This window comes from Punctularia strigosozonata (assembly GCF_000264995.1).
Source record: "Punctularia strigosozonata HHB-11173 SS5 unplaced genomic scaffold PUNSTscaffold_1, whole genome shotgun sequence".
Lineage (NCBI taxonomy): Eukaryota > Fungi > Basidiomycota > Agaricomycetes > Corticiales > Punctulariaceae > Punctularia > Punctularia strigosozonata.
The window spans coordinates 101253-119869 of record NW_006767433.1 but is presented as its reverse complement, the minus strand read 5'-3'; the positions used below and the strand labels follow the sequence as shown (position 1 = coordinate 119869).

The following is an 18617-nucleotide window of genomic DNA, read 5'->3' as shown; positions in this document are numbered from 1 at the left end:
GAGCGTGATGTGCGCATAGCGCGCACCACAGATCTCATAAGCGCCATTGTCGCGTGCAGCGTTCTCTCCGCCAAGCCCGATCAGGAGGTTTTTCTGGATAGCGCCTTCATCGAGGCATTGCCAGACGTTGACGCTACTCGGCCAGGAGTCGAATCGTTTATGTACGAGATATCCCAATTCTTCGGTGTGAAGGCCAAGGCAGTCATTACCAAGCTCACGAGCGGAGGACTTCCTGATGCGGAACGTGATATACTTGATCCACTGATGGCTTCAGGTCAGCGAACCTCTTCCTTGGCCGCTCCTGCTCTTGTGCTGACATAGAAGGCTAGATACGGGGAAACAGGCGATGCGATATGTGTCCGAGTTGGACCCGACCGGCCTTCTTGCAGCTCTCGACACCCTGATCGACGGCTACGGAACGAATACGCAGATGCGGATGAACGTGACCGACCTTGCTCTCGTTTTGAGCACCCTTTCTTCGCTGCCGCCAAGCGCTAAGCAGTACCGCGAGCGTGTCCTGAAAGAAGTGCTATCCAATGTAGATCGACACCGTGCGACGACGGCTACGACGACCCGATCTGCTCCATCGCATACTCGCCTGACGGCACGCGCATCGTGTCAGGTTCCACCTACGGATCGGTCACGATCTGGGACGCTAAGACGAGGACTATGGAGTGGAGGATAATGCAGCATACCGACATGGTCCCGTCGGTGGCGTTCTCGCCGGACGGCAAGTACATCGCGTCTAGCTCTTACGACACCACCATCCGGTTGTGGGATGCGCATACGGGAGAGAGCGTTATGGAGACGTTGGGCGAGCACGGAGGTTTCGTCTACTCCGTCGGATTCTCTCCTGATGGCAAGCGGCTTGTTTCGGGCGGCAAGGATACGACGGTGAAGATTTGGGACGTACAGGTGGATGATGTCGATGAAGCGGGCGCAGCGGACGTACAGAACCCCACAGACGGATTGACATCGACGGCGTAGGTGGCCGACCGATCTCGTTCTATTCATTGTATGGCACTTGTAATCCGATTCTGCTCAGAGAAGTTCGATCTAGTGTTGGTTGACGAGTCGGCGCGTTGACGTAGTCCACCTCGTATAGAGCCGTATTTGTCCGCCTGCATGGAAGAAACAGCACGCAAAACGTGATAGCCATTTCATCCACTCGCGTTGACAACCTCAAACAGTGCAGGTAGCCGTGCATGTAGTTCCGACGGGACAGCTATCACACTCGACAATCAAAGCCGACAAGAACCAGAGTCGATCTGTGATTTACACATGCTCTGGCAGATGAACGTGGCCGTTGGCGTCGGGGCTTCTGCATGCATGGGCAGTAGTAGCTGGTCGCGACATAGCGTAGATCGAATATCATTCGCCCTAGTCACGATCAAAAACCGCAGGCGAAACCCATTCACGCAGTCTGGTCCTGCACGCTATCGGCTACGAGAGCACGGAAGCAAAGAATTCAAGTATGCCCGGATGGCCCCGCTCCACTTCGTCGACCGTTCTGACTGCCCTTTCCGCGCCTATCGCGTTTCGCATGAAAGCCACGACCTCATTTGATTCAAGCTCGCCACGATAGAATGGCCGCCGCCGCCTCGAGAGCTGGGCGACGGGGGTCGCGCCGCCGTCGCTGTGGAACGAGTGTGTGTGGTTTACGCGAACTTTCGACCAAGCATCGCGAGACGGAGATTTTCAGAGAGCATGTAGACGGTGAGGCCGTGCTAGGCGTGCCCAGACGCGCTCGTATGTGTGGCACGGATCGCGGCTCTTGGGAATCCGAGTGGAGGTGTGGGTGTCGGCCCCGAGGGATGCCGTACCGAGAGAGCCAGCGCGATGAACCGGCGCCGTGTTCCCAGCCACGCATGAGCCTCATGAACTGGGCGCATAGACGTATCGAAGGTAGCCAAGCCAAGCGCGAAGCAGGTCGGTACCAGCTTGCGCGTATGTTTAAGCAAAAGAGAGTGAGCAGCTCGTCGTCGTCGTCGTCCTGTGCAAAGAGCCGAAGCAGGCGGACGACGCGATTGGGACGTGTGTGACGGCCCCTCCGACCCGAACCTCGCTCCGTCCTTCCCGCCCGCCACGTAGGCGCGGTGCCCACTCTGTGAGCTTTCGACCGGATCGGCTGCTCGTCGACGCAAGAAAGCCGGACTCGTTCGACCCGACCCTGGTCCGGAACGCCGCAAACGCGAGCTATAACCCGTACCGACCTTGCCGACATCGCCCACCCCGACTCTCTGCCCACCTTCCGCAGAACAACACGACGCATCTATACCCCCCGACGTATCATACTCGAGTCTTCGATACACCTCGGCTATACCTAAACACACATTACAACGGCATCTAGATCCCCAATAGAGTCCGTCACCACAAAGAAAAACAACCATGAACGCGACGCCCGAGACCGAGGCGACCGACACCGGCATCCGGGTCTCCGTCACGCCCTCGCAGTCGTCCTACTTCGCCGGCGAGCCCTTCGCGGTTACCATCACCTTCACCAACACGCGCTCGCCCACCGCGCCCGCGCCCTCCGTCGCGCGCTCGGCCTCGCACGGGCACCACCGACGCGGCGCGCACTCCATCAGCTCTGCGCCGCTCGCGCGCCCGCCAACCAGCCCGGGTACGCCCAGGGCGTCTGCGACACCGACGCAGACGAAGATTGCAGGAGCAGGGAGGACGTACGCGCGGAAGGGGCTCGTTGGCCCCGAGAGGAAGAAGGAGGTCGGGGCGGAGCACGATGGGGAGCAGAGGAGACATAAGATGGGCGGCAAGGCGCTCTCGGTGTCCGTCACCGCCCCGCATGAATTTGCGCGCCCCGCGTCGCCCGTAACGCCCAACACGCCCGAGGACGTCCGCAGTGAGTTGTCCTCCATATCCTGACGGCATCGTGCGCGGCGCTGACCCCCCGCCGCAACGCAGGCCCGCACTCGCCCAAGATCTCCTCCCCGCTCGCGCGCACCGCCGCCTTCCCTGCGCGCCCGGGCCACCCGCACGCGCGCAAAGACTCGGTCATCCTCACCGCGTCCTCTTCCAGCGCCTCGGACGCGGGCTCGGTCCCGCCCACGCCCAGCACCTCCTTCACGCTCTCGCTCGCGCCCATCTCCGAAAGCACCAGCGCGCCGTCTCCGCCTCCGGTCCCCATCCCGCCCACGCCCTCGATCTCGACCTCTTCGCCATCCCCGCCGCCCGCGCACCGCTACCCGCCCCGACGGCCCGCGCACCTCGGCCTCGGCCTTCCTTCCACGCCCTCCTCCTCCTCCTCCTCCTCCTCTTCCTCCTCATTGAACATACCCCCGGCCCCACGCACCGCCTTCTCCTCCTCCGCCTCGTTTTCCACCGCGCCCAACACCGAGCTCATCCTGTACGCCTACGCCCAGCTCACCGGCACCCTCGTCCTCGCGTCCTCCGCCCCCCCCTCCCTCCTCCTCCTCCTCCTCCTCGCCCGCCCTATCCCGCCTCCGCGCCGCGCTCCTCAAACGCCGCGCGCTCGGCGGGGGCAGCATGGACATCGCCGTCACCACGCCGCGCCTGGGCGCGCCGCCTACGACGACGAAGAGGCACGCCAGATCCGGGAGCCTGCTCGGTCTCCTGTCGCCCGCGGCGCTGCTTTCCCCCGGATCGTCGTCGTCGTCGCCCGGCGGGCACCGCAGGGCGGCGTCGTCGGTGGCAGCTGCTAACGGACACGGGGGGCTGGGCCTCGGGATCGCGGTGAACGGCGCGGCGGGGGATAGAGAGGAAGAGGTCGATCCGGACGAGCCGCTGCCGACGCTCGAGGTTCAGCCTGCCCCGCTCGCGGTCGATCTGGCGCTCTCGCCGGGCGAGTCGAGGACCTGTGCGTATCTCTTTCTTTATTTCTCTCTCTCTCTCTCGTACTCTTTCTGAGTCCGTGTTACCCCCGCGACGCGATCTCAATATTGATTTTTTTGATTTTTTATATATAGATACGTACTCGCTCGTGCTCCCGGATAACCTGCCGCCGACGTTCCGCGGCCGCGCGCTCCAGTTCTCGTACCAGCTCGTCGTCGGGACGTGTCGCGCCGGCGCGGGATCGGGAAGCAGCAGCGCGTCGAGCAGTCGGGTGATGAAGGTCCCGATCAGGGTGTACAACCATATCTCCGGTATGTTTTTTTTTTTTTTTTAGAGAGAGAGACACTTTTCTTCTTCTTCTTCTTCTCTCTTGGCGAATGGCCGGCGCGCGCGTGTGACTCTTGATTGATTTTATTTTTATTTTTTATTTTACGGTCGTAGTGAATCGCGCGCCGAGGCCGTACGACTTGCTGTGGCCCGTCGCGAAGCGGAAAGCGGGCCCGACAGCGCCGACGGTGACGGAGGGCGCCTTGGCCGCCTCGTCCTCCGGTTCTGCCACGACGTCCTTGCCCGGTATGTTTCTTTCTCTTGAATTCATCATTGTTGTTGTTGTTGATCTCATCGCCGGGGCGTATCTTAAAGGTTTTGGATACCCCCTTGACGACCGAGAACGGGAATCGCTCGGCGCGGTGCGCGAGTACGCGCGCGGTCTCGGGGTCGGGGTCGGGGTCGGGGTCGGGGTCGGGTCCGCGGCGGGGTTGCTGGTCGAACGGGACCATGAGGACGAGGGCGCGTTGACGGGTTGTCGGGAGGCGGTCGAGATATTGACGCGCAACCCGCGTAAGGGTGCGTTTTTTTTCCCCCCGGTCCTTCTTGATGTGAACGATGGAGGGGAGGGGCTGATGATGGAGGTCGATCCCCCGTGTTTTGTGTTTTTTTTGGTATTTCAGTGTCGTACGACGTGAACAAGGACGGGGTGAAGGTCGCGGTGCTCACGTTTCCAAAGTCGGCGTATCGGCTGGGCGAGACGGTGTTGGGCGTCGTGGAGCTGAATCGACGTGGGGGGCGGGCGAGGGTGTTGAAGGTAAGCGATTCGATCCCTCCTTCTTTCCTCGTTCCTTATTTCCCTTTCTTTTCCTCGTTCCTTATTTCCCTTTCCTTTCCTCCTTGTTTCCCTCATTTTTTTATTTCATTTTCATTTTTTTTTGCTGGGCGTGAGCTGAGATGGCGTGGATGGTGGTTGGTTTGGTTTTTTATTTTTATTTTTAGCTCTCGGCGACGTTGGAGGCGCACGAGTCGTTGCCGGGCGAGATCGCGGGCCCGGTGGCGACGAGCGCGAAGCACGCGAGGCGGGTGCACGCGGAGCATCACGCGTCGTTCGTGAAGGCGGCGCTGAGGACGACGTTCGCGTTGGATATCCCGTCCGATGCGGCGCCGGCGTTTGGGGTCGAGGTGGGGGAGATTGCGGGAGGAGGAGGAGAGGGAGGGGCAGGAGGGGGAGGGGCAGGAGAGGGGAAGGGCAAAGGGAAGGGAGGGTTGGAGTGGAGGGTGAGGTTGTATTTGTTGGTGGCGGTGGCGGAGGAGGGGGCGAAGGTGAAGGGGTTGAGGGCGGATGGGGAGGGAGGGGAGTGGGGTTCGTCGTGGAAGGCGACGGAGGGGATGGCGCCGATGCAGAAGAGGCCGCCGCCGCCGCCGCCGCCGCCGCCGCCGCCGATGCCGTCGAGTAGTCCGGGGAAGACGCAGGAGGGGGCAGGGGCGGGGGCGGGAGCGGTGAGGTCGTGGGGCGCGTGGGCGGCGAGTTGGCTCGGGGTGTCGGACGAGGTGGGGTATCATGACGGGGACGAGGAGATCGAGGACGCGTATCCGGCGGAGGGGAGGGACGAGAAGGAGGCGGGGGTGGATTTGGGGGAGGGGGAGGAGGGGTGGGAGGAGGTGAGGGTGGAGACGGTCGAGTGCGAGGTGCCGGTCGGGGTCTGGCCGGGGAATACGGCGTATAAGGCGGTGGACGTCGTGTTCGATGTGTAGGGCGCGATGAGATCTAGTGTTGCGCGGAACTGGCGGTGAAGGAGTTCCCGAACATCGGCGGGCGCGATGAGGATACAGGCGTCGTTGGACGCGACGCGGTGGGCGGCTGGGTTCCGCGGATGGCGTCCTCCCCAGTAGTGCACCGGCCCGTGGGCTCTGTGCTGCATTCTCTCCAGGCGCCGGCGTGGGCTGCATTCTTCGCATGGACGGCGCTTTCTCCCGCGACGCGGTCTCCACACGTGAATCGACGACGCCATACGGATGTTTATTCTACGCTGTTGGGATTTCCGATCAGTTAGACGTACGAGGACGTGCGCGAATGCAATACGAGAGTTGGTTTTCGCGAGGTGGACACGAGAAGCAGCGGACAAATCAAATACGCTGTTTACTCAAAGGCATCTTACCCCAGTTTGCGTCATGATTATGGAGAGAGGAGATCGGGTTCATCCGTGTAGATATCCAGACCTGGTTGTATCCCCTACTCAATCTCGCGTTGTCTGTTAGCTGGATCTGCGGATGGTACGCACAGGGGTCCAATCTCGATGGGATCAGGGACGGGGCGCGTGACCGTCTCCCCTTCCCCGGTGCACACGGGCGACGCGGCTCGGGGCGAGTTTTCTCGGCGCCGCTGGATCAGGTGTCCCCTCCTCCGTCCCCGGACCTTGCCCGAGTCCCTTTGCTTTTCTCCACGTCCTTGCTCGACCGTCCTTGCTAGACCGTGCTCGTCGTGCTCGCCGTCTCCGACGTTCAAAGCACTAGAAGAATCGCTAGAGAACACCGTCATACAGGAGGGCTTTGGCGAATCCCTCGCACATCACCTTTTTTTTTACGGGACATCTCTTGGACGGGGCCGGGACACTAGAACATATACGGTGAGTCCGAAGGTTTCTTTTTTCTCCCAAGGTTTTTCTCGTTGGCTTTGGGGTGTTGCTGGCGACTGCGCGAGGAGTTTTCTGTTGGAATGGTCTCTGGGTACCGCGGAGCTGTGTGATTTCTGCCGGATGCCATCGCTTGCTGTCGCCATGCTGGGATGGCCGGAGGCAGAACAGGACTTCGTTCCCCGAGGGATCTGCCCGCGTTCTCTCCCTTCATCGCGCCATCGTGGTCCTACCCCACTGGGATGTACGGATCATGGCGCCGGGGAACGTCGATGGCTGGTTTAGCCTTTCCGTGATGAACTTACGTGTATACCACCCTTGAGGTTTCACGCCTTCCCTTCCTCTGCCTCTTCCCCATTCTGTCCGGTCGGCAGATCCCTGATCAGCTGGTGCCGTCCCCTCCTTCGCGCGCAGCCTTCTGACGCCCGCGCCCGCCATACAGATACCTCCCTAGACACGCATAATCCACGACACCTCTCGCGTTCGGCGGATCACACGACCCTCCAAGGTCCGAGCCCGACACCCACCATCACCTTCGTGCCGAAGCCGAGTCCACGCCTAGCCTCCCAGGGCGGACGCTCTCAGGGCTTACTTCACGATGGACCCCCTAGGCGGCAACCCTAGCTCGTCCCTCCACCACCACCAGCACGTCTCCGACGACGCCGACCGCCGCAACCACTTCCTCTCGCCGCGCTCGACCGACGGGACCCCGCGCGCCGCGAGCCAGCCGCCGCGCACCTCCCCGCTCTCCTCCTCGCCCTCCTCCTCCTTCTCGCCCACCGGCGCTAGCACCGGCGCCACCTCCTCCTACTTCTCCCCCGGCACCGGCGCGCCCGGCCGCGCGCCGTGGATGCCGCGCACCTCTTCCGGCCTGAACCCGCACGGCGGTCAGCCCTCGTCCGTCCCCACGCGCTCCTCCTCCTTCTCCTTCGCCTCCTCCTCCTCCTCCGCCACCTCCTCCTCCACCCAAGCCCAGCAGATGGCCTTCGCGTCCACGTTCGAGGACGACGAGTTCGAGCCCGACCGCGACCGCGACCCGACGGCCTACGACGAGCACGAGGAGGCGTACGACGCGCGCTTCCTGCCCGCGCTGCCCTCGCCCTCCCGCGGCCGGACGTGGGCGATCGACCCGACCCGCAGCCGCTCCCAGTCGCTCGCCGCCGGCCCGCGCCAGCCCCCGATCGGCAGCCCCCTCTCGCCCTCGGGCTCGGGCTCGTCGTCCCACCTCTGGGCGCGCCCGGACCCCCGACGTCGACCGGCCGGTACGACCTCCACCCGCCCGGCAGACGCTACGTCCCCGCCGCGGGCGTCTCGCGCCACGTGTCCGAGGACATCTCGAACATCTCGCCGTTCGTGCGCGACGTCGGCCAGATCCTGCTCGACGACGGCTCGGCGTTCCGCGAGCTCTGGGCGGACGCGGGCGATCCGGCGGGGATAGGGGGGATAGGAGGGGGAGGGGGAGGGGGAGGGGGAGGGGGAGGGGGAGCGGGACGACGAGCCGGCGGCACAGCGTGAGCGTCGTGCAGCCGCGGCGGGGCACGGTCGTCGGCTTTGGAGGACAGGACCAGGACGAGCCCGCGCGCCCGCCCGGGTTTCGCGCCGGGTTCGCGCGCGGCGGGCTCATGCTGTCCGACGAGGATCTCGCCGCCGACCTCGGCGGGCTCAGCGTGCACGACCAGCCGGCGCCGTCGAGCCAGCCGGCGTCGCTGCCCGTGTACGCCCCGCTCGGACGCAGCCCGAGCTCGCCGTACCACCATCCGCTGCCGTTCGCGAACCGCGCGATCGTCGGGATCGGGATCGGGTCGCCCCAGGCGGCGGCGGAGGAGTACCTCCTCGACTCGCCGTTCGTGCGCGGGCACCAGCGCAGCCCCGATACGCGCAGGACGGCGTACGACGGTCTGCCGCCGTCGCTCTCGCGCCCGTCGTACTCGCAGGGCGCCGGCGGGATGCCGCTCTCGCCCGGCGGCTCGCGCCAGCTCCATCACCATCAGCAGCAGCAGCAACAACAGCAGCAACAGCAGCAGCAGCAGTACGGCTCGCCGCAGATCGCGCGGCGCGCGTCGGACGCGGCGGCGCCGCACCTGGACGGCCTCGGGCGCGGCGTCCCGCTCTCGTCCGTGCCCGCGTCCTGGCCGCTGTACATCGTCGAGTTCAAGGCGGGCCGGACGGACCTGTTTTATTGCACGAACCTGAGCCTGGACGTGCGCGTGGGCGATCTGGTGATCGTGGAGGCGGACAGGGGGAAGGATCTGGGCAAGGTCGTCAACGACACCATCACGCTCGCGGAGGTGGAGGAGTATCAGAAGGCGCAGGCGGCGGGGGGAGGAGGGGTCGGGATGGGGGTCGGTGGGGGTATCGGAGGAGGAGGAGGAGGAGGAGGAGGAGGAAGCGGGGATGGGCAGGCTGGTGGACAGGGGGGAGGGGGAGGGAAGGAGATCGCGCCGAAGATGATATACAGTAAGGCGGGTCCGCAGGATACGGCGTGAGTGGCGAGCTTTGGAGCATCATTTCTGGACCTTTTTTTTTTTTCTCTCTTTTGCTGACGGACGAACGGGCCGACTTGCAGGTTGCTGCTGGCGAAGATGCAGGACGAGGTGAAGGCGCTCCAGCTGTGCCAGCAGAAGGTGCGGCAGAAGAAGCTGCCGATGGAGGTCATCGACGCCGAGTACCAGTGGTATGTGGCCTTGATCGTTTCCTCGTTCCTTGATTTCGCAGGGAAAGCTGAAAGGTCGGGCCGCACAGGGACCGCCGCAAGCTCACGTTCTACTTTGTGGCCGAGAAGAGGATAGATTTTCGCGAGCTCGTGCGCGAGCTGTTCCGGTGAGAGAGCTACATGTTGGATGCGGTTCACGCGTGGCGATAGAGCTAACGACGGGCTCTCCCCCTTCCCTATTCTTCATATCGCAGCCTGTACAAAACGAGGATCTGGATGGCGTCGCTGCAGGGCCCGAACCCCGGAGGCTTCGAACAATGAGAAGGCTGGGCGCCATCCGCATCGCAAAAACAGAGAGAGAGAGAGAGAGAGAGAGAGAAAGCGTTCGTTCGAGAAAGAGAGATCATGCCCCCCCAAGATGCGAAGACTAATACACTGTTACAACACCCACCCGGTCCGACTCCATCGATTCATATCTATACCCTAGATATGCATACCACCCGACCCGTGGCCCGTCCGCCTGCCTCTGTCCGTCCGTCTTTTCACGCCCTCGCACGATCACGATTTTTTTGTCCTGGACCCGGCCGTTCCCAATCTTCCATGCAGTGTCCCACAAAAATGTACTTGTACCCCTCTCTCGCGCGTCGTCGGGACTCGTGACGCCGTCGCCCTCACTCGGCGGCGGCGGAAAAGGACCCGGTAGTATATACTCTATTATGGTTCACCACCCTTATCCTCCCTAGTGCTCCCGCGTTCTTCTTTGCTTTTTCCCGTTGTGTACGGTTCGTGGGTATGGGTCATCGCCGCTCGATGTAATCCGAATGTATTGATATTACTGTACATATCACTCTCCGACGAGACGTGCAGAAGGGGGGAGGAGATTGCAGTTGAAAACGACATTGAACGTCGGGCCTGACCTTGATTCGTTCGTCGACGATCCGGAAAGCTGGGTTTTTATATTCATGTCGCTCACAGCGAGAAACGCTGCGATTGCGGGCTGTTTCACGAACGCGACGCGACCGCAGGCGCCGACCCGTCCACTTTCCTTTCGGCGGTGACTGGGTGACACGAGCGTAAGTTCGTAAGAAAAACATACGACGATGATCAAAAGAGGGCCGCGCACCCCATGGTCTCCTGTCCATCGGACACTGCTGCTTCGACGACGGCGTCCCGATCCACTTGAGCAGGCAATGCATGTGAAAGACGTGGCTGCACTCGCCCCATACTGTGAGACGTCGTTGTTCGATCAGATGCGGCGGGCATCGCGGACAAGATGTATCGAAGAGACGCAACTGAGCGGACAGTCGTCTCCGGGCACTTTGCAGCTCGGGCAGCAGCCTTCGTACGGGACGCGACAGATGCCGCACACGTCGTCCTCGTCCTCGCCGTCGCCCCGGTCTTTGCCCGTGTCCCAGCGCCAGTAGGCGACGCCGTGCCAGTGTTTGATGTTGACCTTCATCTGTGGTGATCGGTAGAGCTTCAAGAACGCGTTGACGCGGGTCGAGGTGTGGTCACACGCACGCGACCCCCCTGAATACCATGACCCTCACGCCTGTCTGAGTTTGTGATAGTTGGTACACTGCACAGTGACTTCGAATGATGGCTGGACGAGACGAGTTTGACGAACGGCCCGACAGTACTTGTGTGTGGAATCACTGCCAAACTCTTGTCCACGTACACCACCTGTGGCGACTGCCCTGATCTCCTCTGCTTGAAACAAGACGATGCACGAAGCTCTACGTATTCACGACATCATCGCGATTGTTATGGAACAGGTCACGTACGAGCCGAAGACGATGCATAGATATACCCAGGCACTTCGGCGGCGAGATCTGCTCAGCATGGCCCTCACCTGCAAGGCGTGGTTGGATGTTGGCCTGGATGCGCTCTGGGAAGAAATCACGGACCTCAGCAACCTGCTGATCTTGATCCCGGAGTGGCAGGAGTATAGACGAGCACAAGTGAGTGCTCAGGACGAAATACGCCATCAATCATGGCCCTGATAACCTGACCACTCACCGCCTTTGCAGGATCGCTTGCTTCATGCATTTTACGCAGATCAGGACGACAGATACGAGTTATACTCAAAACTGCAACTCCGTTTGCAACAACAGGCGAGTTACTCCTCACTAGCTCAGGACGGCTCTATCGATCGTTGCGCACTCTGACCACCCTCTCTATCTACAGGATCTCCTTCAAAACTCACTTATCCGGCCTGTCAATCTTAGTCGCTTCTTCGAATATTCGAGGAGGGTGAGAAAACTCCGCCTTCAATCCGACGTACCCATTCCAGACGCTGTACACACCATCATCGATACATCTAAGGAATACTTATGCCATAAACTTCGAGTCCTAGACATACGTGCGGGGCACTTCCCTTCTGATGCGACAGCAACACTATTCATAACGTCTCATCTCACACATGTCACCATCAACACCCGGGCCGATATGCTTCGTGCGCTGGTCGAAGCTGCACCTCTGCACCTTGAACATATCGAGGTATCAAGTCCGGAACTTGATCCTCCCGGATTGACCCTCTTATCCCAACTGCGCTCCTTGCGCTCGATATCTATAGCCGTTGATGTTCCTACTGCCAGGGAAATTGCAGCCTTCGTGGATGCGATGCGCTGTATTTGGCGTATGCCGTTTGTCTCGTCTCTATCACTAGGATTCCACCTAGTTGAAAGGGACGTCGAACTCCCCAACATCTGTGCATCGCAAGACGACCGCGCGGTACTTGCTGTGCAAACCTACAGAGGAAACCTTGCAACACTGCACTCTGTCGTACGGATTGCACCTCGTGCCACTCGATTGCAGATCTTCCCTCAGTCCCGTGCAACAGATACACAATGGAATCAGACGATGAAGTCGGTGTTCAGGCACTCCGATCTCGAGCATCTGGAGGTCCAGCAGGAGCGCGATCAAGACATGACGAGACCGGCCGTCGTCTTACTGCAGATGCCCCGATTCGAACAGCTTCAGACGCTGATCCTAAACGTCGCTTTCGACTGGACGGACGACGTGTTCGACCACATCGCTCGCTCGTGCCCAAACGCGACGCGCATGAGCTTCGTGCACAGATCCCCCCGAGCTCGCGTCGGAGCTCGCCTCACATCTGAAGTCCTGGTCTCTTTCGCGACGCGTTGCAAGCGATTGCGGAGCCTGAGGGTACCCCTACCGTCGGCAGACCGTCTCTCTCCCGGTCTCCTGGCCGTATCGCGCGATGTTGTATGCAATACGAGCGTAGAAGAGCTGTATCTCTGCGGTGGACGGGGTGACTGGAAACCTGCAAGTCGGTACAAACACCTCATCGGATGGCTGACGAGATTGTTCCCTAACCTCGGACTGTCGTAGTGAGCACAACGGTACCCTTCGCATGAAACCGGCCGATTAATGTCAATGTCAGAGGAAATGAACGCCTATACGCACAGTTATCCTGGAACGCATATGCTATCTCCTGTTACGAAGTGGTAAACGACACACAGAGTACGATGTAGGTAGGTAGGTAGATTACCGACTCGGTCCCGGCAGCGGAACAGCCGGTTGCCGTACCGAGCTGAATTAAGTTTGCTGAGACTGCGGTGCTCTTCTTCCAATCGCTCACACAATCCTGGCTGTTCCACTACGCAACCATCGATCAGCCGACTATGATTATCGTCAACCAGCTTCACTCGTCATTGGGACTCACAACCTCCTCTAGCCATGCATAAGGCACTGCGTATCTCGGAAACATTAGTGCAAATTGCTGAGGCTCTCGGAAGCCTGCAGGAAGAAGTCGTCCCTCTAGATCCCGCTTGGTGTTTTATCGATCACCAGGAGGTGCGCTCTGCATATGCCCGTAGGCGCAAATAACCCTGTTAAGTTGGATGTCAGACATCAGCCTCTTAACCACTGAGCGGCTTCTGAAGCGGTTTACTCACCGTCGTGCCCGCGATAGCTCCCTAAAGGCGTCAACACGGCGTCGCGAGTCTCTCGTTATTGCCAAGTCCAGGTGAAGGCTCATTTGAATACCGAGAACTGGCGTTGGCTGTCTGAGGATGGCCGTGAATTAAGATGCGGATTACTGGAGGACCTCATCAACGAAGAAGATAACAGCAACCCGCAACACTTTGTACACACGTATACGGCCTGAGTGCGGAGACATGGCTTACGGCGACCGTGAAAGGGCAGAGCGGGTCACATCTTTGTTCAATCGTTCAGTACTTATGAAACGAGACTTGCGAGACTGTATAGTTTGAGAACGAGAGCTTCGACGCCCGGATGTTCGAGAACATGTACGGGTCTTAGATATCTCGAAGACGTTCAACGCAGCAGCGGCCGAGTAGTTTTCAACAAATAGCGCTCAGAAGTATATTCGTGCAGTGTACGACTATGCACCTCGTTGTCGTCAGACGAGACAAGGGCTACAGGGACCGCGCCAGAATGCGACAAGATATATCATCATGTGATGCACCACGCTGGCTCTGAGTAACCTATCTAGCTCCTGTTGGCACAGCCCGCCGGTGTTCGCATGGCCATGCGCAGTGTTATAGCTCGGCGGTGGGCGCTATAAAGAGAGACGTGTACACGAACGGCCACTTGACCTTTATCATCCCCTTCACCCGCACCCTATTCCGACTTCATCCTACCTGTTGCAACGCGCGCACTTTCTCCTGCTATGATGACCAAGAAGCCGCTGAAAACCTGGTCCTTTTCCCGAACACGTCGAAAAGACACAGAGCCATCGGACGCGCCTCCAGCTTCTTCGCCTCTGATCAGTTTGCGTTCAGCAACGTTTCCATCCGACTCATCTCCAGTTAGTCCTCCTCAAGGGCCTGCCTCGCAGAACAACCTCCAGGAATATCTCGAAATTCGTATGCTACTACCAGTGATTTGTGTTGTGTTTGATCGGCTTACATCCATATATCTAGCTTTAGACCAACATGTGGTACCCAACCTCTCGAGACTTCGGCTGCCTTTCCAAGCCCGCATATTGGACTCACCACCAATGCTGAAGATTCAGGTGTCCGACGTTGAAATTCTAGTTGACTTTCTCCAGAGGGTAAGCTGCGGTATAATGATGAGCTCTTGCAATATTCTTTGAACTTTTACAGACCTTAGTGCAAGTTGAAGTGATGGGAGAAGATGCCGCATTCCGACACGGGCTTGCGCGTACACTCGTACGGATCGTCGCCCAGTCTCGTCGCCTTCCTTCGAACTTCTTTATTCATGGTGTCCAGCTCCATTCTCGTGATTCCGTCGCCTCGGGAGGATTTGGCGACATATTCAAGGGCAGTTATCTTGGCAAGGAGGTTGCTGTGAAGCGACTACGCGTTAGGCAGAAAGAAGGTCAAATCATTGTTGATCCGGTAACTTAATCTACTCTACCAAGTCAACAACTCGACACTGATTCATACTCTAGCGGCTTTATCGGGAGATTATCATATGGTTATCCCTAGATCACCCTCACGTCCTTCCATTTTACGGCGTAGATGGCATCTCCTTTAGTCCACTCGTGTGCATGGTGTCACCTTGGATGCACAACGGGAGCCTCCTGCAATATATACAGAAGGTTGATAGATCTAATCTGGACGTAGACAAGCTTGTCAGTGAAAACTTTCAAGACATACAGCATACCTTCTGATGTATCAACAGTTGTATCAATCTGCTCAAGGGATGGACTATCTTCATTCACGTTCCATCGTACATGGAGATATTCGTTGCGTGAGTGGACACCACTCGTAGTCTGCTATGATGTTCCGATATTTTGTTGCAGTCTAATATCTTCATTGATCGGGGCGGATATGCCAAGCTCGCCGATTTCGGGCTCTCAATCATATTGACAGATGGAGCCAATACAGCGACGACAAGTGCCGGATCCTATCCCTGGAGTGCGCCAGAGCTCTTGACGCAGGATACCTGTCACAGAACCCGTGAGAGTGATATATATGCTTTCGGGTGTACATGTTTGGAGGTAGGCTTCGACTTCAACCCTGCACGCGTAACATTGATGATACTCCACAATCAGGCGCATACCGGACTGCCACCTTTTCCCGGGGTGGCCGAGATAGCTGTCGTCGCACAGGTTCAATCTGGCGCGCGGCCGGCATGGCCCCAAGCACCACTCAAAGGTCATGATGCATCACGTGTCTTGAAGTCTCTTGTATACGAGTGCTGGCAGCCAGCTTCCACTCGTCCGACCGCACACACGCTACTCGAACGCATGTGTAGCATCGTAGCATCCCCTCTGACTCCAGTCATCTCCTCAGATCCCTTGCCCTCGGTGGCCACCAATCATGAAGTGTTGACTCCTCGTTCAAACACGGCTCCTGGGTCCACTAGCGATACGGAAGTGATTACGCTTTATCGCGAATCACTTCAACTGCTGAGTCCGGATGGCCCGGCATACTTCCACACTCTACGCAGACTATCCGATGCAATCCGCGATTTTAACAAACGTACACGGGGATATAATCACCTTGACGAGATTATGTACCTCTGCCGCAAACTCCGTGACCACTACGCAGAAGAACGTCCTCATCGCATCCACGCATACGACACTATCAATGAGATATTATGGGATCACTTCCAATACACCTGGGATCGAGACATACTCCGGGAGTTCATCTCTTCTTGCCGCTTAGTCCTTGAATTACAGCCAGACCGCGACGGAGTATTGCACGACCTGGGCATCGCGTTGGGGTATCAGGCATCTTTTTCGGTGGATAACTCCTTGTTGGAAGAGTCTGTCACACTCCTGCGGAAAGCACTAGCTTTGCGACCAGAGGGACACCGGGGCCATTCCGTCACAAAGAGAGAATTCGCTCGGGTGCTAGCTCGCCAAGGGGTTGCGTCTGGTAATTTGACCAGCATTGACGAAGCGATCGCCTTGTGCCGTGCGATGCTGATCCACACCCGAGAAGATAATCTCTCCCGCGCGAGCGTTCTTGAGATCTTAACTTCGGCAATCAGCTCGCGTATGAGCAAAAGGTCATGGGATAAGGTCGGCCTCGAAGAGCTCATCGCCCTCAATCGGGAAGCTCTGAGCTTACTCCCTGATGGACATGATAAACGCTACAACGTGCTTCGTCATCTCGGTTGGGATTTCTTCCGCTATTACCGCTGTACACAACAAGTCACCGATCTGGACGAAGCTATCGCGAATTTCCGGGCGTCGGTTGCCCTCACTCCTGCTCCTCACCCCGATCGAGCCGGAAGCCTGCGAGATTTGGCCATGGCGCTGGAGAAACGCTCTTCGATCTCGTCGGAGGAAATGGGCGTCACCCGCAAGCACAGCTAGCGGTATGAGAAAACCTTCCGGTATTGAGGTTTCAGAGAGTTTATCTTCGTTTACAATGACCAGTTTGATGGGAAATGTTGCGATCCGTTTCCTGGTGTTCGTGGCTTGCTTTTTCTTCGTCTGATTTGTCTCCGCTCGCGCTCGGTTCGCATGTACGCAATATCAGGTAGTATTTGTGGTCAATGTAGAGTACTCGAAGCCCGCACTCGTCTATTATCGTACTTCTCGCTTCGTTAGTCCAGAGAATGTTCAAGAGTACGTTCGCCCGGGAAAACGTTCAGCATTTATTGCTACTATCGCCGCTTTCAGCTCTCGTTGTCGCCACTCCATTTTCTCGCATAGACGCAGATGGTTGTCGAGAACAAACTAGTCACTGGCGAACTCCGGCAGAGGAGGAAGAGAAGGGTCTGGTTCGTTCGTAAGGCGTCGGCGATGGTGGCGGCGTACGCGGAGGCGAGAGTGGAGAGGATCGGCCCGGTGTTCATCAACCCGGCGTTGAAGAAGTAGGGCGACACTCTACATGCATGGGCGTCAAATCATCAACTCCGTTTGGGAGTGCGCTGACCTGGACCGTTTATTGCCGCGAGGAAGATGGACTCGGAGGTGGTCGGGTGGCACTTCGACAGCTGAGCATTTGTATCCGCGTTTAGATCCGCCTTGGGACTACCTGTGCCCCCTCGGGCAAGTACATACTTACGGTGTGCTGAGTAATTAGACGGTGAATAACGCGGGTTCCAAGGTCGGTGGCGTCGAATGCGCGACCACGCACAGCCAAGCACAGCGACGTCGGATCGCTCGGGCGCACTATCCGATCTGCCTGGAAAAGGAAAGCTGGCGTGCACAGAAGATCGGCGCTGGCCTGGAGGGGAGAACGCGAGGAGAAGGACGTCGGATTCGATGTTAGATTCGGCCGCGCTGCCCGCGTTTCTTGCTTGCGGGAGTGAAGCTTACTGATCGGGTGGCGTTTCGTGTACGTACGCCGAGTCTCAGTAAGTAATGCGAGAGCGAGGATTGGGTGTGTTTTCTTTTTCGCGGTGGCCCGGGTAAACAGGAGATGGCAGTGGCGTCGGTTTCGAAGAACGTGTGTTCGAGGGGGGGCAGCATCGTGGTGATGGGCTGCGGACGCGCGGACGGGGGGAAGGTGCGCGCGATTTACGCCAGCGCTGCTCGTGGCGCGACGAACTCTGCAGAAAATCTGTCGGGGGACGATATACGCCTCTCGTCATCCTTCGGGCGCACTCCCATCGCCTACGAGAATAACGCTCCCATAAGACCGTAGTCGAGGATTGAGTAATTGAGTGGGATAAAGGGGCCGATAGACGCTTCTAGGAGCTTCCTTCGTGATGCAAGGCCGGGACGAAGTCGTCCCTTTGTCTGATAACGCAACAGCGGTCCGTGCTGTTTCTATCATCCAGCGACGACCACGGGCCCGCCATGCCCAGCGGCGTGGAGGGGAATGGATTATGGTGGTGGGTGTGCTAATAATGGCGCGGATCAGTGTCAGGGCAGCACACAAAAGCACTGATGCAGTGGTGTGCGAGGGCTGATGTAATCACACTATATCCCCTGCCATCGCAAATTGAATCGCTCTCTCCTCCCGTCCCGTCCGCTTCCTCCTCCCTTGTTCTTTCTGTCCTCTTCGCCGTCGTCCATCGCGTCCGCCGCCACTTTCAAGCCATACGCATCGCCATGATAGCTAAACAGTAAACGCCTCCGCTCGTCGCCCGCAGCGAGCTCCGTTGCACCTAAAGCAGCCCCACTACGAAACACACACCCCCGCATATACGCACTTCATATCTTCGCTTCTGTCGCCTGCACCACCCATACCCGGATCTTTTTCATCGCTTTCCAACATCCTTTCACCACACCACCGAGTAGTCGACGAATGCTCGCCATGGCCGCGCATGATGCCGCCGACGACGCCGCGCAGGCCGAGGGCGAGGGCCCCGACGGCGCCGACTGTAAACCGCCA

The 18617-nt window shown here is 58.9% G+C and overlaps 7 protein-coding genes across 7 annotated transcripts; 6 read left to right on the top strand and 1 right to left on the bottom strand.

Moving 5' to 3' along the window:
- Positions 1 to 570: 570 nt before the first annotated feature.
- On the top strand, positions 571 to 915 carry PUNSTDRAFT_17594 (WD40 repeat-like protein; the record flags this gene model as incomplete). The annotated part of the gene is made up of 1 exon (XM_007377986.1): positions 571 to 915. A coding segment is annotated over one exon (345 nt), but the record flags the coding sequence as incomplete, so codon positions are not given.
- Positions 916 to 2306: 1391 nt separating this feature from the next.
- Positions 2307 to 6277, top strand: PUNSTDRAFT_117051 (Rgp1-domain-containing protein). The gene is made up of 7 exons (XM_007377985.1): positions 2307 to 2860; positions 2923 to 3403; positions 3504 to 3835; positions 3945 to 4121; positions 4252 to 4656; positions 4761 to 4894; positions 5080 to 6277. Exons 1-7 carry the CDS (start codon positions 2389 to 2391, stop codon positions 5833 to 5835), a joined length of 2757 nt encoding a protein of 918 aa, XP_007378047.1. The 5' UTR covers positions 2307 to 2388; the 3' UTR covers positions 5836 to 6277.
- A 2382-nt stretch (positions 6278 to 8659) lies between these two features.
- Positions 8660 to 9687, top strand: PUNSTDRAFT_58350 (PSP1-domain-containing protein; the record flags this gene model as incomplete). The annotated part of the gene is made up of 4 exons (XM_007377984.1): positions 8660 to 9195; positions 9280 to 9387; positions 9456 to 9533; positions 9621 to 9687. The coding sequence occupies 4 exons, from the start codon at positions 8660 to 8662 to the stop codon at positions 9685 to 9687; spliced, it is 789 nt and encodes a 262-aa protein (XP_007378046.1).
- A 556-nt stretch (positions 9688 to 10243) lies between these two features.
- Positions 10244 to 10826, bottom strand: PUNSTDRAFT_94091 (RING/U-box; the record flags this gene model as incomplete). Its single annotated transcript, XM_007377983.1, has 3 exons — positions 10244 to 10424; positions 10490 to 10591; positions 10660 to 10826. Coding segments are annotated over 3 exons (325 nt in total), but the record flags the coding sequence as incomplete, so codon positions are not given.
- A 381-nt stretch (positions 10827 to 11207) lies between these two features.
- On the top strand, positions 11208 to 11534 carry PUNSTDRAFT_128811 (uncharacterized protein; the record flags this gene model as incomplete). The annotated part of the gene is made up of 2 exons (XM_007377982.1): positions 11208 to 11327; positions 11397 to 11534. The coding sequence occupies 2 exons, from the start codon at positions 11208 to 11210 to the stop codon at positions 11532 to 11534; spliced, it is 258 nt and encodes an 85-aa protein (XP_007378044.1).
- A 2946-nt stretch (positions 11535 to 14480) lies between these two features.
- Positions 14481 to 15184, top strand: PUNSTDRAFT_56935 (kinase-like protein; the record flags this gene model as incomplete). The annotated part of the gene is made up of 4 exons (XM_007377981.1): positions 14481 to 14705; positions 14768 to 14950; positions 15001 to 15069; positions 15122 to 15184. Coding segments are annotated over 4 exons (540 nt in total), but the record flags the coding sequence as incomplete, so codon positions are not given.
- Positions 15185 to 16354: 1170 nt separating this feature from the next.
- Positions 16355 to 16603, top strand: PUNSTDRAFT_23014 (uncharacterized protein; the record flags this gene model as incomplete). Its single annotated transcript, XM_007377980.1, has 1 exon — positions 16355 to 16603. A coding segment is annotated over one exon (249 nt), but the record flags the coding sequence as incomplete, so codon positions are not given.
- Positions 16604 to 18617: the final 2014 nt, after the last annotated feature.